At 31.5% G+C, this 20,941-nt stretch overlaps 3 protein-coding genes across 3 annotated transcripts; all 3 read left to right on the top strand.

The window, feature by feature from the left end:
* The first annotated feature begins 5,046 nt into the window (after window positions 1–5,046).
* Window positions 5,047–8,627, top strand: LOC114370634. The gene is made up of 4 exons (XM_028328028.1): window positions 5,047–5,415; window positions 6,690–6,765; window positions 7,879–7,963; window positions 8,264–8,627. The coding sequence occupies exons 1-4, from the start codon at window positions 5,123–5,125 to the stop codon at window positions 8,404–8,406; spliced, it is 597 nt and encodes a 198-aa protein (XP_028183829.1). The 5' UTR covers window positions 5,047–5,122; the 3' UTR covers window positions 8,407–8,627.
* Window positions 8,628–9,976: 1,349 nt separating this feature from the next.
* LOC114384393 (abscisic acid 8'-hydroxylase 3-like) lies at window positions 9,977–13,280 on the top strand. Its single transcript, XM_028344066.1, has 9 exons — window positions 9,977–10,291; window positions 10,568–10,886; window positions 10,983–11,135; window positions 11,223–11,486; window positions 11,576–11,662; window positions 11,742–11,820; window positions 11,925–12,031; window positions 12,116–12,234; window positions 12,594–13,280. Exons 1-9 carry the CDS (start codon window positions 10,083–10,085, stop codon window positions 12,694–12,696), a joined length of 1,440 nt encoding a protein of 479 aa, XP_028199867.1. The 5' UTR covers window positions 9,977–10,082; the 3' UTR covers window positions 12,697–13,280.
* A 3,054-nt stretch (window positions 13,281–16,334) lies between these two features.
* LOC114370644 (transcription factor VIP1-like) lies at window positions 16,335–20,565 on the top strand. The gene is made up of 4 exons (XM_028328037.1): window positions 16,335–16,421; window positions 18,284–18,413; window positions 19,718–19,802; window positions 20,163–20,565. Exons 2-4 carry the CDS (start codon window positions 18,324–18,326, stop codon window positions 20,258–20,260), a joined length of 273 nt encoding a protein of 90 aa, XP_028183838.1. The 5' UTR covers window positions 16,335–16,421; window positions 18,284–18,323; the 3' UTR covers window positions 20,261–20,565.
* The last annotated feature ends 376 nt before the right edge of the window (window positions 20,566–20,941 follow it).

Below are 20,941 nucleotides of genomic sequence, written 5' to 3' on the forward strand. Positions count from 1 at the left end.
TGCATTAAAGTTGGTTTGGATTTTGAATGTTGTGTTTGCATGATTCATTGCAGTTGGAAGGGAGTTCCAAATGCTTAAGACTGAAGTAACTAACCTCTCTGCACAAGATATCATGCTTCAGCAGGTACGTCATTTTCCTTATCGTTTTTATTGATTCTATCATAAAGAAAACAAAAAGAAACAAAGAGGATGTTTGTGTAATTTTTCATAAATCTTAAGGGATGTTTATGTAAATTTTAAAAATAAAGGATTTGTTTTGGAAAATCTATAATTTCATTTTTCAAGTATTAATATCAGAGCTATTCGATTTGGTGATCGACTAAAATGAGTATAATGGAATTGGCGGTGGATCTGTGGACATGAAAATCTCTTGTATCGGAAGTATTCATGACGGTTGAGTCCATATATGAAAGTGAGGTAGATTAAAATAACATCTGTTTGAAAGAAGGTCATCATGTGAAAAAGACTTAAATTTGAAAGAAATTATTAAAATATAAGTGTGAGGTAAAATCTTACATCAAATAAGAATGAAAAGACTGAACAACATATAAGTGAGGATAAAATTCATAAACTTAAATTTTAAGGTTTTTGATTGAAATATGGTATAAGATTCATGTGGTTCCTCATGATCCATTGATAAAAATCTCTCCAATATTTAACTTTCTCGGTTTCCCATCGATATGTGTGTGAGAGAGACAAAGATCTTATTGGTGTGTGTTGTTGTTATCCTAGCTAATTTATTTTACGATGGGCAAGATCCATTGAGCAAGACATTACAAAATTGAAAACTTAAATTGGTGCTTTTATTTGCACGCATGTGACTCTTGTATGAGAGTGATTCCCATCACTTTTTGTATGCATTCATAATGAGCAAAAGAAGAAAAAGGCAGCAAACTTATCAATGTCTTATGATGCAGAGACATAATACACATTGGACAAAAAAATGTATAGAGCTCAGAATGCTTTATGAGGTTTTGGAGCATGAAAAACAGCTTAGAGATGGTATATAAGCATCGTTTCATATTTGATTGGACAGATAAAATCATTACACTTGTTTGTTGCATGGACATTATCTCATGAATCTTCGCGTGTCGATTTTACCTTTTTCCTAAATTATGCATGAAACAATTGTGGAATCCTAATGCATATTTTTCAAAAATAGCAATATATATATATATATATATATATATAAGTTCAAGTCCAGGAAATCATATTGATTAATTGAAATTTGTCAAGTTGCAGATTTTTTTACTTGCTTGTTTCAAATTTAGCTCATGAATATAAACATGGCGTGCTATACACTATGTGATTGCAGATCTCAATGAGGTATTGAAGGAAGAAGTGCAGCTCCTTAGGGTACAAAGAAGTCTTATATGCATGCTCCTTTTTGTTGTGTTATTCAACAACAAGCACGACATGTTTGCATGAATCCTCGTCCCTATGAACAATCTTTCAATGGACAGAACTATAATTTGCAAAAGTGAACGATCTGGACAATTAGTTGTGTGCTAATGATGACTATTTTTAAATAGTCATAATTTGCTGTTTGTTTTGCACAATCAAATAGTTTTTGAATGTAAACACTTGCTATAGCATCTCACATGGGTGATAATCTGAGATACATCAGAACTATTTAATTTTGCTCCTCTATTCTATTATTTCTATTTGGTGGTTCTATTTTATAGTAGTATTCTTTTTGTGACCGAGTCCAATATATATTATGAGCGTACAATATCTCTGTTCCATTTTTTAATAAAAAACCATTGTTAGAATAAAATGGTTTTTTTTTATAATTTATTTTTTTAGCTTTAATTTAGTTTTTTTATTTTTAAAAGATTCAACTTGATCACTTAATTTATTTAATACGTTTCATTAGGTTCCTTTAGTTTCAATTAGTGTTTTTTTTAAAAGGTTCTATTTGATTAATCTACTATCTAGCTATGCCAACTTTAGGCTATGGAAAAAACATTATTGACCATTTTTCATGGATTGATATATATATATATATATATATATATATATATATTCCTTTTGAGGACTTCTACCCACCTTTCTTCTATGACCCTTCCTCCCTTTTTCTCTCTCTTTTAGTGAATTTTCAATTGCAATCACAAGATTCACTTACATTTGAACAATTTATGAAATTGTCATATTTTTTACGCATTTAAAACCTAAATTTGAAATTTCAATCTTTCATAGATTAAATTCACATTCAGAAACTAAAACGATTATTTATCCTAAAAGATATTGTTTAAACCGAATTAAATTATTAATGGTCCCATCCCACCATGAAAGTATAGTTCCTATTGTGGGATAGTCAATGTTTCCTCAAACAAAATTACCTATACCGATAAAAGATCACGAGAATACAGTAAAAATTATATTGTAGGACAACTAATAATGAACACAAAAATTTAGCGTGGTTCGACACCACTTGCATACGCCCACGAAATCATCTCAAAAATATTTCACTATCAAAAAATGATTACAAGATTGTAACCCAACCTAAATTGTGTATCACTCTATAAACTCGAGTACTTCACTCAATAGTTACATGAAATGATACCACCTTCACATAAAGACAATTTTCTCTCAATAAAGTTACTTTGTTTCATAATCTCTTTTCTCACACACTTTCTCTTCATGTATATCATCTCTACTATTTATTTTCTCTATTTATAGTTAAGAGTGTCACCAATTATAATAAATAAGTTTTCTTGAAAGTTGAAACAAAAACAACTTTTAATGCATCTATTCAAATAAATTTTATCTAGTAAAATATAATATTTCACTTTGCATTTAAACCATCTAAACCTTAGTAGTAAAAATTCAATTCTCACTATGCATCAAATGTACCTTATCTTTTGGTTTGAAATTTTACAATTCTCCCTCTCAAGCCAAAAGAGAAATATCATTCGATCAATTTGAAAGTGAACAAACTCTCCCTCCAATGGAAGTATCTCCCAACACTTCAACAACATTAGAAAACTTTACTTTCTTCTTCACTTTACTATCATGGTTCTTTTTCAAGACTTGTCCATCCAAATAGTAAATGTTACTTTTATTTTTCTGTCCTCACAACACCAAGTGTCCCCCTTTGTATACCTTGCATCCCCACTTTGAACCAATATATTTATACCTTTGTGATTTCATCTCCCCCATAGAAATGATATTGACAACAACAAAAGATTCAAACCTCACATTTGAGAAAATTCAAATAGCATCATCATGGAGCTTCATCCTCACACTCCCTATGCCTTCAACTTTCATTTTTCCACCATTCCCTAACTTGAAATGATCGAATTCTCCATTGGTTTTTAAAGTGTCAAACATCTCTCGATCTCTACAAATATGCTTTGAGGCAACATAATTCATCACCCATTTTGTTTTACCAACCTTGTCATTTGTTGTCAAAAACACATCATCTTTATCTTCAACACTTTTTACTACACTAGCTTGGGAGTTCTTACCATCTTTGTTCATATCTCTTAATTTCTTCAAGTCTTCTTTCATTTGTTTGCACCTTGCTTGCACATGATCATTCTCATCCCAATAGTAACATTGCATGTTACTCATATCTCATTGCACACGCGATTGCAATTTTGATCTTCCTCTTGATCCATCACATCTTCTTGAATGATTCCTCCCTCACTCAGACTCCACCACAATTAGTGCATGGTGTTCATCATCAACATTTTAGTTTTCATCATTTTCTCATTTTCTCTAAGAGCGGCGGTCACCTTATCCAACTTCAAAGTTGATATTCTCACAAGCAATGTTTGAACCAAAGCTTTGAAAGACATTGATAATGAGGCCAACAACAACAATGTCTGCTCCTCACCAGAGAGCTTATCATCTGCATTCAACAATTGACTTGCTAGCTTATTGAATTTGTAGATATGGTCATGGAGATCTCCTCCCATCTCTATTTTGAGTTGATACAACTCTATTTTCAAACAAAGGCAATTGGTTAGTGACTTTGATGATATATATATATATATATATATATATATATATATATATATATATATATATTCTCGAGTCTCTCCTATAAGGCCTTCGGTGTTGTCTCCTTCAACATGTTGTGTTTTATCTCAGGAGTAAAGGCTAATCGAATCATGCTCACAACCCTTATTTGGATCTTAGTCCACTCGGTTTCATGTATAGAAGTTGACCTTTCATCTTCTAACGCCTAATCAACACCTTGATGTATCAAAAAGTTTTGAATAGTTTTTTGTCAAATCATAAAATTTATTTTTCCGTCAAACAATAGTATCTCAAACCTTTGTGTGCTCTCGACCATAGCTCTGGTACCACTGTTGGGTAATTAATACTCCCTCAAACAAAATTACCCACACTCATAAAGAATCATGAGAACACAATAAATATTATACCGTAGGAAAAATAATAATGAGCACAAGAATTTAGCGTGGTTTGACACGTTTTACCTACGACCATGAAAGTATTTCACTATCACAAAATGATTACAAGATTATATCTCACCCTAAATTGCACATCACTCTACAAATCCGAGTACCCCCACTCAATAATTATAAGAAATTATACAAATCTCACACAAATACACTTTTCTCTCAACAAAATAGCTTTACTTTACAATCTCTCTTCTCACACACATTGTCTCTTCATGTGTATAATCTTTGCTAATTCTCTTTTCTATTTATAGTGACGATTGCTATCAACTATATAAATAAGTTCTCTTGAAAGTTGAAACAAAACAACTTTTAATACATTCGTTCAAATAGACTTCATCTAGTAAAATGTAATCTTTCACTTTACATTTAAACTATTTAAATCATAGTGATAAAAATTCAATTCTCACTATGCATTAAATGTACATTATTTTTTGGCTAGGAACTTTACACCTATTAACCTTCTTTATTCTCTATCCGTTTTTTTGTTAATGCCACTCTGTCCATTTGTCTGTATCTATCCATATTTTCTGTCTTAATAATGGTTTCTTTAAAAGTACGTTTTATTTTATTTTTTATATTAAAATTATATAGAAAACCTCCCCTCTCTGCTTAGGGAAAATATAAGGAGTTGTTCTTTTTCACTTTCTTAACAAGCACCATTTTCCTTTTCAGTTCTTTTCATTTCAACGATGGAACCAAAGTTCATCGGAGACCATTTTACGACGATGATCTTAAAGAAAATGTCAGAGAGTGGATCCCATCATCGACGATCTCACTCTGACTCCTTTGTTTGCTTCCTTGCAAACTTCAACATCTCCAAGCCCCCTTCTTTGCTATCGCTCCCATCTCTCATTACTCTTGATGTCGTTCCGATGGTCATGGATTCAGACGAATTTGATGAACAAAAAAGATCGATAGAAACACCAATCCCAAGACACCACCGGAGCTTGTCAGCGCACTCTTACTTGTTCAACAAGCCCTGGTTGGTTATTTTTTTACAAACCAATTTAGAACATATCTTGCATTTATTATTTTTTCACAAAAATATCTCCATATATTTTTTAGTTCAATAAGTATTAAATAAGTAAAATACATTATTGTCTTAGACTCTTTGCGCGTGTAAGAAGCCGTTTGGGAGCTTACTTTGATTATTCACATGCATATCCAATAAAAATGAAAGCAATACTTCTTTCGTTTTTAATTATAAGATCTTTTTTAAAAATTTATTTATTTCTTTTTATAAGACTCTTTTATAATTTTTAGATGTATTAATTATTTTTTTCCTATATACTCTTATTTAATTATTCTCTCTCCAAATATTAATGAGAAAAAAGTAAGTGGATAGTGAGAGAAGAAATAATTAATTTTGAAATCAGCGTAAGTAATTGACAAATTTAATGCGATAATTACTTTTCTTAAGACAAGTAAATTAGTTGAAAAAGTCTTATAACTAAGGATGGAAGGAATATATGTTAATGATAAAGATTATTAAAAGATCTAATACTAATAAAAAATAATTTAAAAAAATAAAAGTTTGTATAAATAATGTTATGGGTAATTTTGAAAATAAATATATGAATTCAAGACAATTTTAATGTTATTAACTACTTTAATTAATTTTATTAATTTTTATTAATTAGATGTTATGAAAAGACAGAATATTACAATTAAAAAGGACCAAATGGCCAATGGGACCATTAATTCGTTCCATTAAAAGATACTGAGAAAACTAAATTTATTAAAAGCCCGACCCCACCCGTTATTAAAAGCCCGATTTTGCGTCATAGAATACAAGAATTATTCATTTTCATATTAACCTTTCCTGGCTGTCTTATTGTTTTTAAAGGTATGTTCGTTTGCTGGTTTGCGGTAAAAGAGGACTAAACAAAGTGAAATAAAATTCAAACTTTTATTTATATTTTACCGAACGGATCCTAACTCTCCAAATTTTCCATCTTTAACAATTGTTATTTTTAGGCAGTACTTTCAGTCAACCACCGAGAAGTAACATTATTTTCTCCTAGTTATAAAACCTTGATTAGACATTTATACTACGAAGGGGCCTAGTTAGGAGCTACCACCAAACGAAACGCTCCATTCTTTGTTAGACCATTGGCTACACACTACTTCCCTCAACTTTTGCTTATGGGGTGTTTGCATTGTGGGAAAGCCGGGAGAAAAAGTTATCGGTTTAAAACCCTGACACCGTTGGTTTGTTATTTTGCATGTTGTGTTTGCATGATTAATTCCTTACAGCAGCGAGTTGGAGAGGGAGTTCCAGATGCTTAAGACTAAAGTAACTTACCTTACAGAACTGCATACCATGCTTCAGGTATGTCATTTCCTTTTCGTTTTTATTGGTCTTACAATGTAACTTATGAGCCTAACTTAATATTATAAAAGTGACTTGTATGGTGATAGTTATTTCTTATTTATATACATTAATTTGATCATATTACTAGTACATGTGTTATCTCCAACAATTGATTTCATTAGAAAGAAACAAAGAGGGTGTTTTTGTAAATTTTCATAATCTCAAGGGATGTTTGGGTAAATTTAAAAATATAGAGGTTGTTTATGAAATCTACAGTAGCATTTTGCTTGATATATATCTGTGTGTGTGTGTGTTAAAGAAATTGGTCATGAAAACACATATGTATAGCATTTAGAAAGAAAGAAAAATTGGGGACTGGAAAAATGATAATTATGCTATTCTGTTATGGTTTTGTATGGAAAGAGTGGTGGGAAATTATTTGTTGGAAAGAGCAACCCTGATAGCATTCGTGGAAATGCTACACAGTACGGAAGCATGCAACATATTCTTAAATGTGTATGGAAGAATAATTTCATATATTACCACTACGTTGGGATATATATAGTAACTTTCTTATCTTCTTTGGGTGTATGTTAGAGGGATTTTTCCATTGAGCATTGAGAGAGTTTGGCATGCATTGCTGAAATGATGAATTTTTTGTTTTCTTTATGTAATAGAATATCTTATCCTCGTCTCTTATGAATTTCTTCTGATAGAAATTACGAGACAATGATGTTCTTAAGTAATACCATAGCACTAAAGGAAAGTAACTTACAATATACTAAAATAGTGACTAGAATATAGAAATAGTCATTATCCAGGTATCCAACACTTCTAGGTTCCCTTGGTTTCATTGGATCTCTCCACTATTTTTGTATCCTATCTGTTTTACGAGCAAGATATTATAGATTGAAAACTTAAATTGGTGCTATTGCATGTGACTCTTGGTTGATGAGTGATTCCTACCACTTGAATGTATCTGACACCCACCTATGAAGCTTAACAAAGTTTGGCTGAATTCAATCCAACTATTAATCTGAGTGCTGACTATGTAGTTAAATTCTTGCATGCTTGCATAATCAGCAAAAGAAGAAAAAGGCAACAAACTTATCAATGTCTCGTATGATGCAGAGAAAGAAAGCACGTATCGATGAAGAGATTAAGGAGATCACAATGGATTATGAGGCATTGAAGGAAAAGAGTCGGCTTATTGATGGTATGCGTCTTTTCATATATTTGATTGGATAAATAAATAGATAAGGTTAATTCAGTTACACTTATTTGATGCATGAACAGTGTCTCATGAATATTTCATGTGTAAAATTTACCCTTCTCCTAAATTAAGCATGAAAGAGTTGTGGAATCCTAATGCATATTTTTCAAAACAGAAAAACTTATTTAAGTCGAGGAAAGCAAATTGCTTGAAATTTGTCATGTAGCAGATTTTTCATTTGCTTGTTTCAAATTTAACACATGAATATTAATCGATCAACATGGCTACACTATGTGATTGCAGATAGCATTAGGGCACAAATAAGTGTCTTGCAGACTGTTGCTCCCGGTCACCCTCTTTTGGATGTGTTACTGGACCAGTTTGGCATGCCTCCTTCTCCCTCTGAACAACCTTTCCATGGACAGAACCATAATTTGCAGAAGTGAATGATTCGGCAGCTAATTGTGGGCTAATGATGCCTATTTTTAGTTAGTCATAATTTGCTGTTTGTTTCTTCTCAAAAAAATATTTTGCCGTTTGTTTTGCGCAATCAAGGACTTGTTAGTTTTGGTATTTAAACATTTGCTTTTTGCTATAACAATTCAGATGCGTGTGTGTGAAAATCTGAAATACATCATAGCTATTTTGCTCCTCTGTTCTTAGTATATGTCTATTTGGTGGTTTTGTTTAACCATATTTTTCTTAGAGTTCAATATATGTTCTATTTTTCTAACAAAGCACCATTGTTAGGAAAATAAAATGTATAAAATGCCAAAATTGATTTAATTATTTGCTGAAACACTCCAAAATATCAAGTAGATGTTTACAAATTGAATGGAAACGAAGGTTAATGAGACCTATGGGCCGCAGTAGTATTCATTTTGAAAATGTCACAATAATACAACAATTGAGTGCAATTCTGAACCTTTTCAACGAGCACATAAATATATAAAATATAGAATGAAAGAAAATTCTTAAAAATCAATGGTCTAGGCTTTTAACAGCAAGATTCCTTTATAAAACATAAAAAGGGGAAAAGTGATCTTGGTGCGCCAAAATATAAGATTGGAGTAGGTATAACCTCACTCGATAAGGTTTTTTTTTCAATATATAATAAAATTTGAACTATTTTATTAAAGTAATGATTAAAAACACAAATTAGATATGTATATTTATGTCAATTTATAAAGGTCTTTAGATAAATCTTAATGTGAGTTTAGGTCTAACTCAATTTCAAAAATTAGGATTGTTCCTCATTTATATACTTTAACTTGATTTTATTTTTAATTAATGCGGGACTTAAATTTTTTTCAATTTATATTTTAATTATTAATAAGACTTTAATATATATATATATATATATATATATATATATATATATATATATATAATATTTACTTATATTATTAAAATTAATTATATTTGTAAATTTGAGAGGTTACACTGGGGGAGGGTAGAGAAATATATTTTTGGACACACTTAAAATTGAATACACTCTTGGTGGTATTGAGTGAATCTTGATAGATTCCCACTAAAAAGAAAGTAAGCTAGTTCGGTTCTTTTAGCGAGATTCATTTAAAATTCAGTCAATAATATTGTATTAGAAAGAATTCATCAACGAGTGTGTTGTTAGCCTTGCTTTAAAGTATATAAAAAAGTGCTAAAATACTTATTACCAACGAATGCTGAAATTTTGAGGACAGAAGACTAATAATGGCTATGCACTTCACAAGCCAGACAATGGGTATAGCCCAAAGACAGCAAATTGATATATATTATGTTTGTGTCAACCCAGCAATCAACATCATAACACCATCACAAGAACAAAGAACGCCCTGAGATTATACCAAAGAATTTTTTTTAGATTTACTGCTTCAAAATGTTCGCAATACATGTCGTTACCTTTTCAAAGTTGCATTGGCCTGCAGTTCTTAATTAATTATAAATGTACATATCTATAAAAACATCTTGTTTTGTGTCAACTATGAAATTAATCTATCACAGATGTCCTAAGCTCAAGGTTCTCAAGATAGAGATACAACTAATAATTGCAGCTTATAGCATAGACCAATATAGGAACTAGGAAGCATTTATTTGATTAACTACTATTTGGTGCTGTGGAATGGAGCTGATAAACTTGCTGTTCTCATTGATCCTTTCCTTGTTAGTGTTATCAGTTCTCTTGTTGTTGTATCTAACTCGTTCTCCTAAAGCATTGGAAGGAATCCCTGGCAGCCTTGGTTGGCCAATTGTGGGAGAGAGTTTCTCATTCTTCTCTGACTTTTCTAGTCCCTCTGGAATATCTAACTTCATGAGCAAGAGGCAAAAAAGGCAATAAATTAACACCAAATTTTAGAAAAGAGTTTAATTTTAATAAACTATATATGAAGATATTTATACTCTCAACCAACTAAAGATTATCCTAGTTTTAAAGTAATTATTATAGAGTCAAATAATTTTCAATTGTGACGATCTATGATAGGATGATATAGTATAAAAAACATCTTTACTCTGACAGCATATTTCAATTAAATTTATAATTATATGCTAGGTGCAAAAGAATTCCAAGAATTTTCTTTTTCTTTGATCACTTTCAACTTTTCACAGATATGGAAAGGTTTTCAAGACATTTATACTGGGGAGGTTCACTGTCTTCATGACTGGGAGAGAAGCAAGTAAGATATTGTTAACTGGCAAGGATGGAATTGTGACTTTGAATCTGTTTTACACTGGCCAGCAAGTTCTGGGCCCCACCAGTTTGCTGCAAACCACTGGAGAGGCACACAAAAGGCTAAGAAGGCTGATTGGTGAACCTTTATCAATTGATGGCCTGAAAAAATATTTCCATTTTATCAATACTCAGGCAATGGAAACATTGGATCAATGGGAACGAAGGAAAGTCCTGGTTCTTGAGGAGGCTTCCACAGTTGAGTAGTGTCACTAAGTTATCAAACAAGCAAACTTCCATATTTGGTTATACATCTTATTCCATACTAAGTATTTGAAATTTTGAATGTCACAGTTTACTCTAAAAGTGATTGGACATATGATCATGAGTTTAGACCCTTCTGGGGAAGAACAAGAAAAGTTCAGGTCAAATTTTAAGATTATTTCTTCATCATTTTCCTCATTTCCATTAAAACTTCCGGGGACAGCTTTCCATCACGGTATCAAGGTAACAAAGTCATGCATAACTAGCCACACACCTTTGAAGATCACTGAACTCTCCTTTCCTCTGATGCAATGCTATAAATGTGTGCAGGCTCGGGATAGGATGTATGAGATGTTAGATTCTACAATTTCGAGAAGGAGAAGTGGCCAAGAATTTCAACAGGATTTCTTAGGATCCTTAGTTATGAAACACCGAAAAGAAGATGGAGAAGAAGATGAAAATAAACTCACAGATCAACAATTGAAGGATAATATACTAACTCTACTGGTTGCAGGCCATGATACCACAACTGCTGCTCTTACTTGGCTCATCAAATTTCTGGATGAAAATCCAATTGTTTTGGAAAAATTGAGAGTAAGTATTGAAGACACTATAATCTTTCTCCTTTCCATGTTTGAAGATTTTAAAATGTAACTTCATGAATTAATGGTGATGTTTTGCAGGAGGAACACAGACGAATTATTGAAAACAGAAAGAGTGGAACAAATCTTACATGGTCTGAAGTTAATAACATGTCTTACACAGCCAAAGTGAGCATCAATGTTTTAGTTTGTCAGTAACTTTTAAGTTTTCACAGCTCACCAAGATTATTGGTCATTTAAATTTCAGGTGATTAGTGAAACTCTTCGTAGAGCCACAATACTACCTTGGTTTTCAAGAAAGGCATCCCAGGATTTTGAAATTGATGGTATATGACAATACAAATTAAATGGACAACTATGCTATATAATGTGTGCCTATTGAAATTGTTCTTTGAATGAGAGACTAAAAAAAATTTGTTAAACTTTGCAGGTTATAAAGTTAGAAAAGGTTGGTCCATCAACCTAGATGTTGTTTCTATCCACCATGACCCAGAAGTTTTCTCAGATCCTGAAAAGTTTGATCCCTCTAGATTTGATGCAAGTTACTTCCTGACAAGAGACTAATAAATAATCATCTATGTTTCTAAGGATCACAAAATTGATATTTTCATTCAATTGCAGGAACCCTTGAGGCCTTTCAGCTTTCTTGGATTTGGTAGTGGACCACGTATGTGTCCTGGAATGAACCTTGCCAAGCTTGAAATCAGTGTCTTCATCCATCACCTTATCAACAAATACACGTAAGATGAGAACAGATTCTTAATAATGTAGAGAATAACATAACTGCACCCAGAAAAAGGATAATCACACAATGGCTTACTTAAAACAATTTTTTTGGATTTCCCAAAGCAATATTTATTCCATTTTTTCCTATTTATTTCAGCCTAGCTTTTCTCTCTTCCGTGTTCTTTTTCTTGCTTAAGCTAAATATTCCATGAGTTTAGCTCATGTAAAAGAAAATTATGTTGTCAACCAATTAGAATAAATGAATAATCATGGATATGAATTTTAAAATAATTATTATAAAAAATATCATATATAACAATTTGTGAAAAATTCGTTACAATGAGTAGTCAAAGTACTCATATTTTTGTTACAGGTGGAGGACTCTGGAGGAAGAAAATTCTGTTCAACCAACAGTTGTAAGGATGCCAAAGAACAAGTATCCTATTATAGTTGAGGCACTAAAGAGCAATGAGTAAATTACATTGACATCTCGTGAGGATTCATTAAACTTTGCTCTATATATATATACAAGGGATCGAGGTTGCTGAAAACATTAAAATAAAGAGATTATATGCAGTTTCAGAAAACTTGAGGAAATCTCTTGTATATGAACATAATAATATCAAACCCCCTTCGACTCTCCCACTGTCTTGAGTATTTTGATAACAGTCAATTCGATCAGAGGAGTTTCATCAATGGATAGGTCCTCGCACATGGTGCTTAAGCATACTGAAGAGTACCTCAGACAGTGTCTGTGTTAGCAACTGTTGTTTAATTGTGACGCTTAGACAGCGCTCGCTTAAACAAGTATTGTAAAAAAATTAGCCTATATCAGCTATTAACCAACGCTTATTTGTAATTCTATTATTGTCATATTTCAAAGGACCAAGTCTAGTTAATTATTACCAAATGCTACATTACTGACGGCTAAGTTACAGTTTCAGTAAAAAAACAAAAAGAGAGGGCTAAGTTAGATTTACACAATTCAACTTTTTATACTTTTTTTTTGTGATTTCAATTTTTTTTTATACTTTGTTACTTGCTTAGCCTTGAATATTTCCAAAGTTTTTTTTCGTGACCATATGTAATACTTTATTAATGAATTCAAGACAAACCAAATTGAATAATATAAATAAAAAGAGGGGAAAATGATTTCATCTATAAATTATTATTATCATTACTATTACAAGGATTAGTCGAACTCAACTTTTGTTAAATGGGGTTTGCTTGTCTCGTTATTATGATGACCTCACATGTTGAAATCTTATTAGGATGTTCTATAAATTCATCTCACAATCTAGAGTATATATGGATTGGATTGAGTTGAATTTGTTGAAATTCATCAACCAATCCAATTAAAATATCTTGAGTTGGATTAGGTTGAATTGGATTTTAGTGACTTTGCTATTAAATTCAATCCAATTCAATCTAATCATAATTAGATTAGATCGAATCATGAAATTTAAAAATTAAATATTTTAGAACATATTTCATAAAATAATTTTCTTAAAATGTACAATATAATTATATAAAATATGTAAATTTTTTGCATAAAGAAATTTCAGATTTTTATTATTTTTATTTTTGTAATTTATTATAAGTTAAATTGTAATTTTATTCCCTTTAATTTTTTAAATTCATAATTTTGGTTTATTTAATTTTTAATTGTTACATTTGATCTCTGAATTTTATAAATTGACAATTTTGGTCCCCTAGTAAATTATTAACTAATAATTATAATTAAAACAATTATTAAACTAATTATAAAAAAATTTAATCATTCAAAAACTTTAATAAAAGATTATGAATCCTAATATGGTGTTATTGTCAGCTGACTCGCGTGCAGTGGTGGAGATAGAAACAGTGTTTATGGAAAAAAAAAATGGAAAATAATGTTAGGAGAATTAGAGTTAATAATTTTTTATTAAAATTTTAAAATTAATTTATGATTAACTTAATAACTTTGTTAATCAAAATTATTTATTAATAATCTATCAAGGGAAGCAGAATCGCTAATTTATAAAATTGGGGACCAAATGTTATAATTATAAATCAAGGAGACCATAGATTTGGAAAATTAGGAGAACCAAAATACAGTAAAAAATAGGGGAATCAAAATCATTGATTTAGAAAATTAAGACAACAAAAATATAATTTAGCCTTTATTATATTTTTATTAATAATATTAATATTTTATTATTATTATATGACTAGGTCAGTTGGATCACGGGTTGAAAATTCATAACATGTTGTCCAGTTCAGATATAATTGAATTTATAAGGGATCATATTGAATTTGACAAAAAATACTTTAAAAACTCAATCTAATGTAATTAGAGCGGTTTAGATCACATATCAATTCGGACCGTGAACACCTCTCTCACAATCACAAAGGAGCAGATGAACTTTATTTTGATCCCTCGACAGATATTGAGAAAAAATAATTCGTTAAAGACCTCCTCCCTCTCCCCATTTTTCCTAAATTGCTACCTTTTTTATATGCCACTAAATATATAAACTATTCCTTTAGCCTTCTTTTCTCTCTAATGGATCCAAAGTTCATAAGAATCTCTTCGGTGGCCCAAAGTTCTCACAGTTGTAAAACTCAAATAAAATATATATCTAACTAAAGGATATGATCCATAGTTACACACTTAAATAATGGTCCACCGTTGAATCTACCACTATTAAATATTTTCTTATAAATAAAAGTTAAAACAATAAAGGTCCAAATGGGTCCCATGGCATTACCTTGGCTCGATCCCTTAAAAGATACTGAAAAATCAAATTTATTAAAGACTTCACCCTACTTTTCCCTTAATGCTTGTTCTTTTTCCACCACTGAATACATGAACTATGCCTATTAACCTTCTTTCCTTTCTGTCTTTTTGTCTCTGTCTCTCCATATTTTCTATGTTAACAATAATTTTCTAAAACATTACTATCAATCCACCAATGAGAGGTAATATAATAGGATTTCCTCGTAATTGTACCACCAACATTATTTTTAATTTTTCAATGGACTCATTGAAAACCCATCGGTGACAGTGAACATAGAGTAGATATCAAAGTGTGGGGCCAATCATCAACATTCTCACCCAAACTCTTTGTTTCTACTTCGCTGCAAACTTCAACAATTGTCTCCTCTTTGATAGTTTTGATCTCAATTCAAATAAGTCTGGAAGGTGACCAAGGTTATAGTAGGAGCACCCTTTGTTGACCACCTTCGAAGCTAGTTGATGTTGACCTATTTGATACTCTTGAGTTTACCGGGTGATGGCAATGAAAGACAATGGGAAAATTGACACTAAGTTGAAGGAAGGGCACAATTGACATATCAATTTGACGAATGGGTCCTCACCTAGGCGGACCTCAAAAAAAAAAATAACAATATAAAATTAAGTCATAAATTATATAATTTTGTGTTTGTGACCTTAATCTTGTTATAAACTTGATTTGATTTTTATGTATACATCTTTTTAGTAATTGATATTTAGTTTTTAAAAATTTGTTATTGTTGAAAAACAGTCATTTTTGTGCATGTCCGTTTGTAGCTTTTGGGTAAAGCATTAATTGATGATGCATTAGTATAATATTCTTTTGTTGAGACTTTAAGTATCAAACAAAGTGAGATAAAGAAAACACTTTTTTTATTTATTAAAATTTATTAAAAAATAGAAATTTTTTAAAATTTAACTATCTATTCAATAGATTCTCCAAATGATATATGATTTTCAATAAATTTCAAAATGAATATTGTGTTGACTCTAGTAACATGGATATTGGGCATTGTTGTCTCAAATCCTACTAATGATATTCTTTTAGATCATATGTAGCACTCCAAAAATAGGACGCTAGTGATAATATCACAATATTGTATTATTATTATTATTATTACCTAATATGATGCTATTTATTTATGTTTTTTTACTTTGCATTATGTGTTTTACTCTTAAGGGAGACATAACCCCCTTAAGCTCAATATGGGTTAAAGAATGGGGTAGATCATAGGTTAAAAGAGAAAAACCAATTAGGCCCAATAGAAGGCACATGACCCTCTTAAAGCACTAAAATTCTTTTTCTCCCCCCCCCCCCCCCCCCTAACTCTTCTTATAACTCACAATTGGAAAAGAGGACAAAAGAAGGAAGAAGGAGAAAGATCAAGGGAGACCTACACCCACCCACACTCTTGACATTATCGAGTGAGTACTTCATATTCATCTCCTTCCCTTTTTTAATTTTTCTTTTTGAACATGGATTATATTGTTTGATTTGGGAAATTTGGGTTTGAACCCTAACTTGGTAAATTTGGGGATTTTATTTAGGTTGCATGATTTATGAGTTATTAGATGTTGGTTTGGTGTATTAATGCTTGATGGATCCTTCATGGATCTTTTATGATGTTTAGAATTGGTTTAAGAAGTCATTAATGACCAAGAAGCTAGCAAAATTGAAATTCCCTATATTTTGCCCAAAAATTGAGCTCTACGCCAAGCCACAAATTTGTGAGGCTTAGCCTAAGAAGCATAGATTGAAGATTTAGCTCTAGGGACTTATAGCTAAGCAGGAGATTTTCTCTCAAGCTTAGTAAGGGGTTCAAGCTAAGTGTAGAATTTCTCTAGCTAAGCATAAGAGAGGAAGTAAAGGGTTTGAGCATTCTAAGCTTCAGGCTAAGCATGAGAACATTCTAGTTGAAAGCCTTGGAACACTACATTTTCTCTTTTTCATCCTTAATTGTGTATATTTTTATTTTAAATTGTATCTCTCTCCTTAAAGGACTAAATTCTCATGATTGAATGTTAATTGAGCTTCTTTTGAATGAAGAAGGACAACACCCCCTCTGATATTAATTGTTGCCCAAATGTCTTAATAAGAAAGATGCATGCAATAAGATTTGAGATACCTTGTTTGGATGATGATCGGGATTCCATCACTTCTCATCCCGAAAGATGTGGTAAAGGCTTATCGAGTTAGAGGGTAAAATAAATATCAGGTCATGACATAAGAACAAGGGGACACTACTTGGAAGTTTAAGCTCAATACTAGTCACAGGACGGAAAAGACAAAGAAAGAAATAATGTTAAGCATGCAAAAGTTGGTGTCTTAGTTTATGTTTATGCTTTTGCCAATGTTGAAGTGAAACTATATGTAGGGATGCTTGTGGGTGAGCAGGTATGAGTTATCCGCGAACTTGAATTAACCCAAACACATTGGATATTTAATGTGTTTGGGTCGAACTCAAACCAACCCATTTAAACACTTGACTTTTGGATTGGGTCATGGGATTTTGATTCTTTGACTCGTTGACCCAACCCATGAACATGTTTTTAATATTAAATTACTATATATATATATATATATATATAATACATGATATATGTTTTTAAATAAAAATAAATAATAATAATAATAATAATATTATTATTAATATTAGTATTATTATTAGACTAATAAACAACTTTAATTGCTCTAACTCATTGATTCAACTCAAACTAATCCATTTACAATTGGGTTGGGTATTTAAAAAAAAAAAAAAATTTAAACATTGACCCAATCCAACCTATTCAAAAATTGATTGGATTGATTCAGGGGTTTGGCCAAATTGGGTCCAACCCATCTTGTGAACACCCGTTGCTATATATTTATGATGCTTCCATGAGTTACATAAGTATATTGGGTCATGTTTAGCACTCACTTAGATCTTGTCTCATTAGTTTAGTTTCCATGTTTCAGATTGAGGAAGTTATGGAGAATGAAAACTCTAGGCCATGAAGATGTTATGTTTTGTGAATTAATGTCTTTGGCTTATTACTTTTCGGATACTTAGTTATGTGGATATTCTTTTGGTATATGGATTCGTATGTTGGGAAATGCCCTTTAATATGCATATGATGAGGTTACTTGAGAATAATATATTTTTTATTATCCAGATTTGATGGTTAAAATGTAAGCTAAGGGTAATACCCCTTAAGGTATTACACCATTGGCAGGGTGTTTGGATTGTGGGATAATTATTGGTTTTATGCGCTGATGTTGGATTGGATTTGAAATATTGTGTTTGTAGGATTCTTGCTAATAGGCAATTTGCTTCCCCATTAAAGGAGATGAAGATTCGTTACATAATCATGTGGAAGAAGGTGCAGAGGCTTAGGATTAAATCTGCTAACCTCTCAGCAAGTATAGCCATGCTTCGGGTATGTTGACTATCTTCTTTCCTTTTCGTTTTTCATATTGATGACGAATAAACAAGAATTTGGTAACTTGTTCTTGCTAATGTTTGATGTTGCCCTGCAACACTTTAAAAGTGGTGTAGATTTACTTGTGCATAGCAATTAGGAAAAGAATAACAATGGTCATTAAAATATATGTACAACATTTAGAAAGAAGAATTTGGGTCCAAAAACAAAATTGAGGACTAGAAGACTGATAATTATGCGGGTTTGTTATCCTTATGTCTGGAAAGAGTCATGGCTAATAAAAGAATCACATGGTACGTGATCTAAATCAACCACAGAACATACATATCATGCATCAAAATCTTTAAAAATATATGCATAGAATACTCTTGTAGGTTGTATATCAATTTACAATTGAGATCCCCTATTATCTTCTCTTTTGATTTAATGTATTCGGGAGTTGGTTGCCTTGTCGGGTGTTTGTAGGGGTCAACCTAGTTGGGATCACTGCAAGCGCTTGAAGATCAGTCTCTACTTTTAGTTAATAGCTGTGTAAAAATCCGGTCATACTTTTAGTGCAAATGGTGAAGGTGGGTTGGGATGGATTATGCGTGATTTTATAATCAAACTCCCTTGTTGCATCGTTTATCATCAGTACTATCAATGAATATCTTCTTTTTGTTCTGAACAAGCCAAACTGGTTTTGTATTCTAACAATTTCATTCTTTCTTTGCCAAATTTTTTACATGTGGTGTGCACTGTACAATAATCTCATTATTTTTACACAGAAACATAATGCATGCCTAAACCTAGTGGCAGATCCACATGTTTATGAGGGTGCAAATGCACCCGTAATTTTTTTCAAAAATTACATAAATATATTAGGTGTGTAGATTTTGTCCTCCTAATTTTATATATTTGACTCATGTTCCTAATTTTTACCTTTTTCATAATGTTAATTTTTTTAAAAATAAATTATTCTCTAAGGATCTTACATCTGCTACTGTGACTAAACCCTACCCTATGTAGTTTTTCCATAACTATATTTTACATCATTGAAGTAAGTTGGCTTGTATACATTTCCTTATTACATATTCAAAACTTAAATTGGTGTTTTTTCACGTGACTCTTGGAAGATGAGTGGTCCCCATCACTTGAACCTTTCTGACACCCGCCCTTGAGGCTTAATTAACAAAGTTTATCAAACAATTCTATGTAGCATTACTCTTAGTATTTTAGTAATTAAACTCAATTTTGTACACATACATAATAAGGAAAAGAAGAGAAAATTCACTAACTTATCAATGTCTCATACGATGCAGAGAGACTGCATAGCTTCGGATGAAAGGATTAAGAAGCTGAGAATGCTTGTAGCGGCTCTGAGGAAAGAAGCACAATTTAAAGACGGTGTGCATCATTGCATATTTGTTTAATTTATGCCTTAAAAAATTGAATGTATGTGATGTCCCCTTTTTTTATCCATCAATTCATATAAAATTGGATAAATAAAAAAAAGTTCAATCATTACTCTTGTTAATTTGTTTTATGAACATAATCTCATGAATCATCGTGTGTCAACTTTACCTCTTTCTTAAATCATGCCATGAAAGAATGGAGGAGGAACCCTAATGCGCATTTTTGGAAACAAAAATATATATCCAAGTCCAAGGAAATTATTGCTTGAAATTTGTAAAGTTGCATATTTGTCATTTGCTTGTTTCAAATTTAACCCGTGAATATGAACATGGCTACACTATGTGATTGCAGAAGTCCACAAGGCACAACAGGAAGAATTAAAGCGCCTTAGGGAAAAAACTATTCTTTCAGGGAACTATCCTCCTTATGGTAGGCGCTCCTCCCTCTGAACAACCTTTCAATGGACAAAATTGCCTCAACTCCATGAACATCAATTAGCAGAAGTAGCTCATAATAGTAACAGTAATTAAATTATGTGTGTGTGGTGAGACTTGTGAAGGGTATATTATTATGCTGTTCAGTGTTGTTTATTTTCTCTACTTCTAGATTGGAAGCACAACCTTTGAAGTTTTATGTTTTATAGCTTTTTGGATGAATGAAAGTAACATCTTTCTAAGAAATGAATTAAATTAACATAATCGGTACCCAACGTGAACATTGGTCAACAATAATACCTGGGCAGGCAGCAAGCACCATCTTGTGGTTGGTTGAAATCTAGATTTATAGTTGACTTTAAAAGTAACATAATAAGATGTTGAAAGAGTAGTTGATAATATTGTAGTAATTAGCTTCTGGAATTAAATAGCAAGCTACGGAAAGCATCTTCTCAGTATGCCTTGGCTTGGTATCTAATAGTATGAGTTCAAAACTTTTCGTATTTTAACCATATCTAGCTAGCATGATGAGAATGTCAAACATTGATTTTTAAGATTATCATTAAAAACCGTAGTTCAGGAAAATAAAATATGTAAAATGCATAAGATCAGTGGGTGTCAACATTGATTATCATTAAAGTAATTTAATTATTTTCTTATTTAATTACTTTAATGATGAGAATTTCAACATCCCTG

The sequence above is a fragment of the Glycine soja genome, chromosome 2, assembly GCF_004193775.1.
Source record: "Glycine soja cultivar W05 chromosome 2, ASM419377v2, whole genome shotgun sequence".
Taxonomy (NCBI): Eukaryota; Viridiplantae; Streptophyta; class Magnoliopsida; order Fabales; family Fabaceae; genus Glycine; species Glycine soja.

Bases quoted from the DNA above. Each gene is read 5' to 3' on its own strand.
- LOC114370634 (XM_028328028.1), top strand. From the start codon at position 5,123: ATGGAACCAAAGTTCATCGGAGACCATTTTACGACGATGATCTTAAAG. The intron at 5,416-6,689 runs GTTGGTTATTTT...AATTCCTTACAG, and splicing joins TACTTGTTCAACAAGCCCTG to CAGCGAGTTGGAGAGGGAGT. The intron at 6,766-7,878 runs GTATGTCATTTC...CGTATGATGCAG, and splicing joins AACTGCATACCATGCTTCAG to AGAAAGAAAGCACGTATCGA.
- LOC114384393 (XM_028344066.1), top strand. From the start codon at position 10,083: ATGGAGCTGATAAACTTGCTGTTCTCATTGATCCTTTCCTTGTTAGTG. The intron at 10,292-10,567 runs GCAATAAATTAA...AACTTTTCACAG, and splicing joins ATGAGCAAGAGGCAAAAAAG to ATATGGAAAGGTTTTCAAGA. The intron at 11,821-11,924 runs GTATATGACAAT...TAAACTTTGCAG, and splicing joins CCAGGATTTTGAAATTGATG to GTTATAAAGTTAGAAAAGGT.
- LOC114370644 (XM_028328037.1), top strand. From the start codon at position 18,324: ATGAAGATTCGTTACATAATCATGTGGAAGAAGGTGCAGAGGCTTAGG. The intron at 18,414-19,717 runs GTATGTTGACTA...CATACGATGCAG, and splicing joins CAAGTATAGCCATGCTTCGG to AGAGACTGCATAGCTTCGGA. The intron at 19,803-20,162 runs GTGTGCATCATT...ATGTGATTGCAG, and splicing joins AGAAGCACAATTTAAAGACG to AAGTCCACAAGGCACAACAG.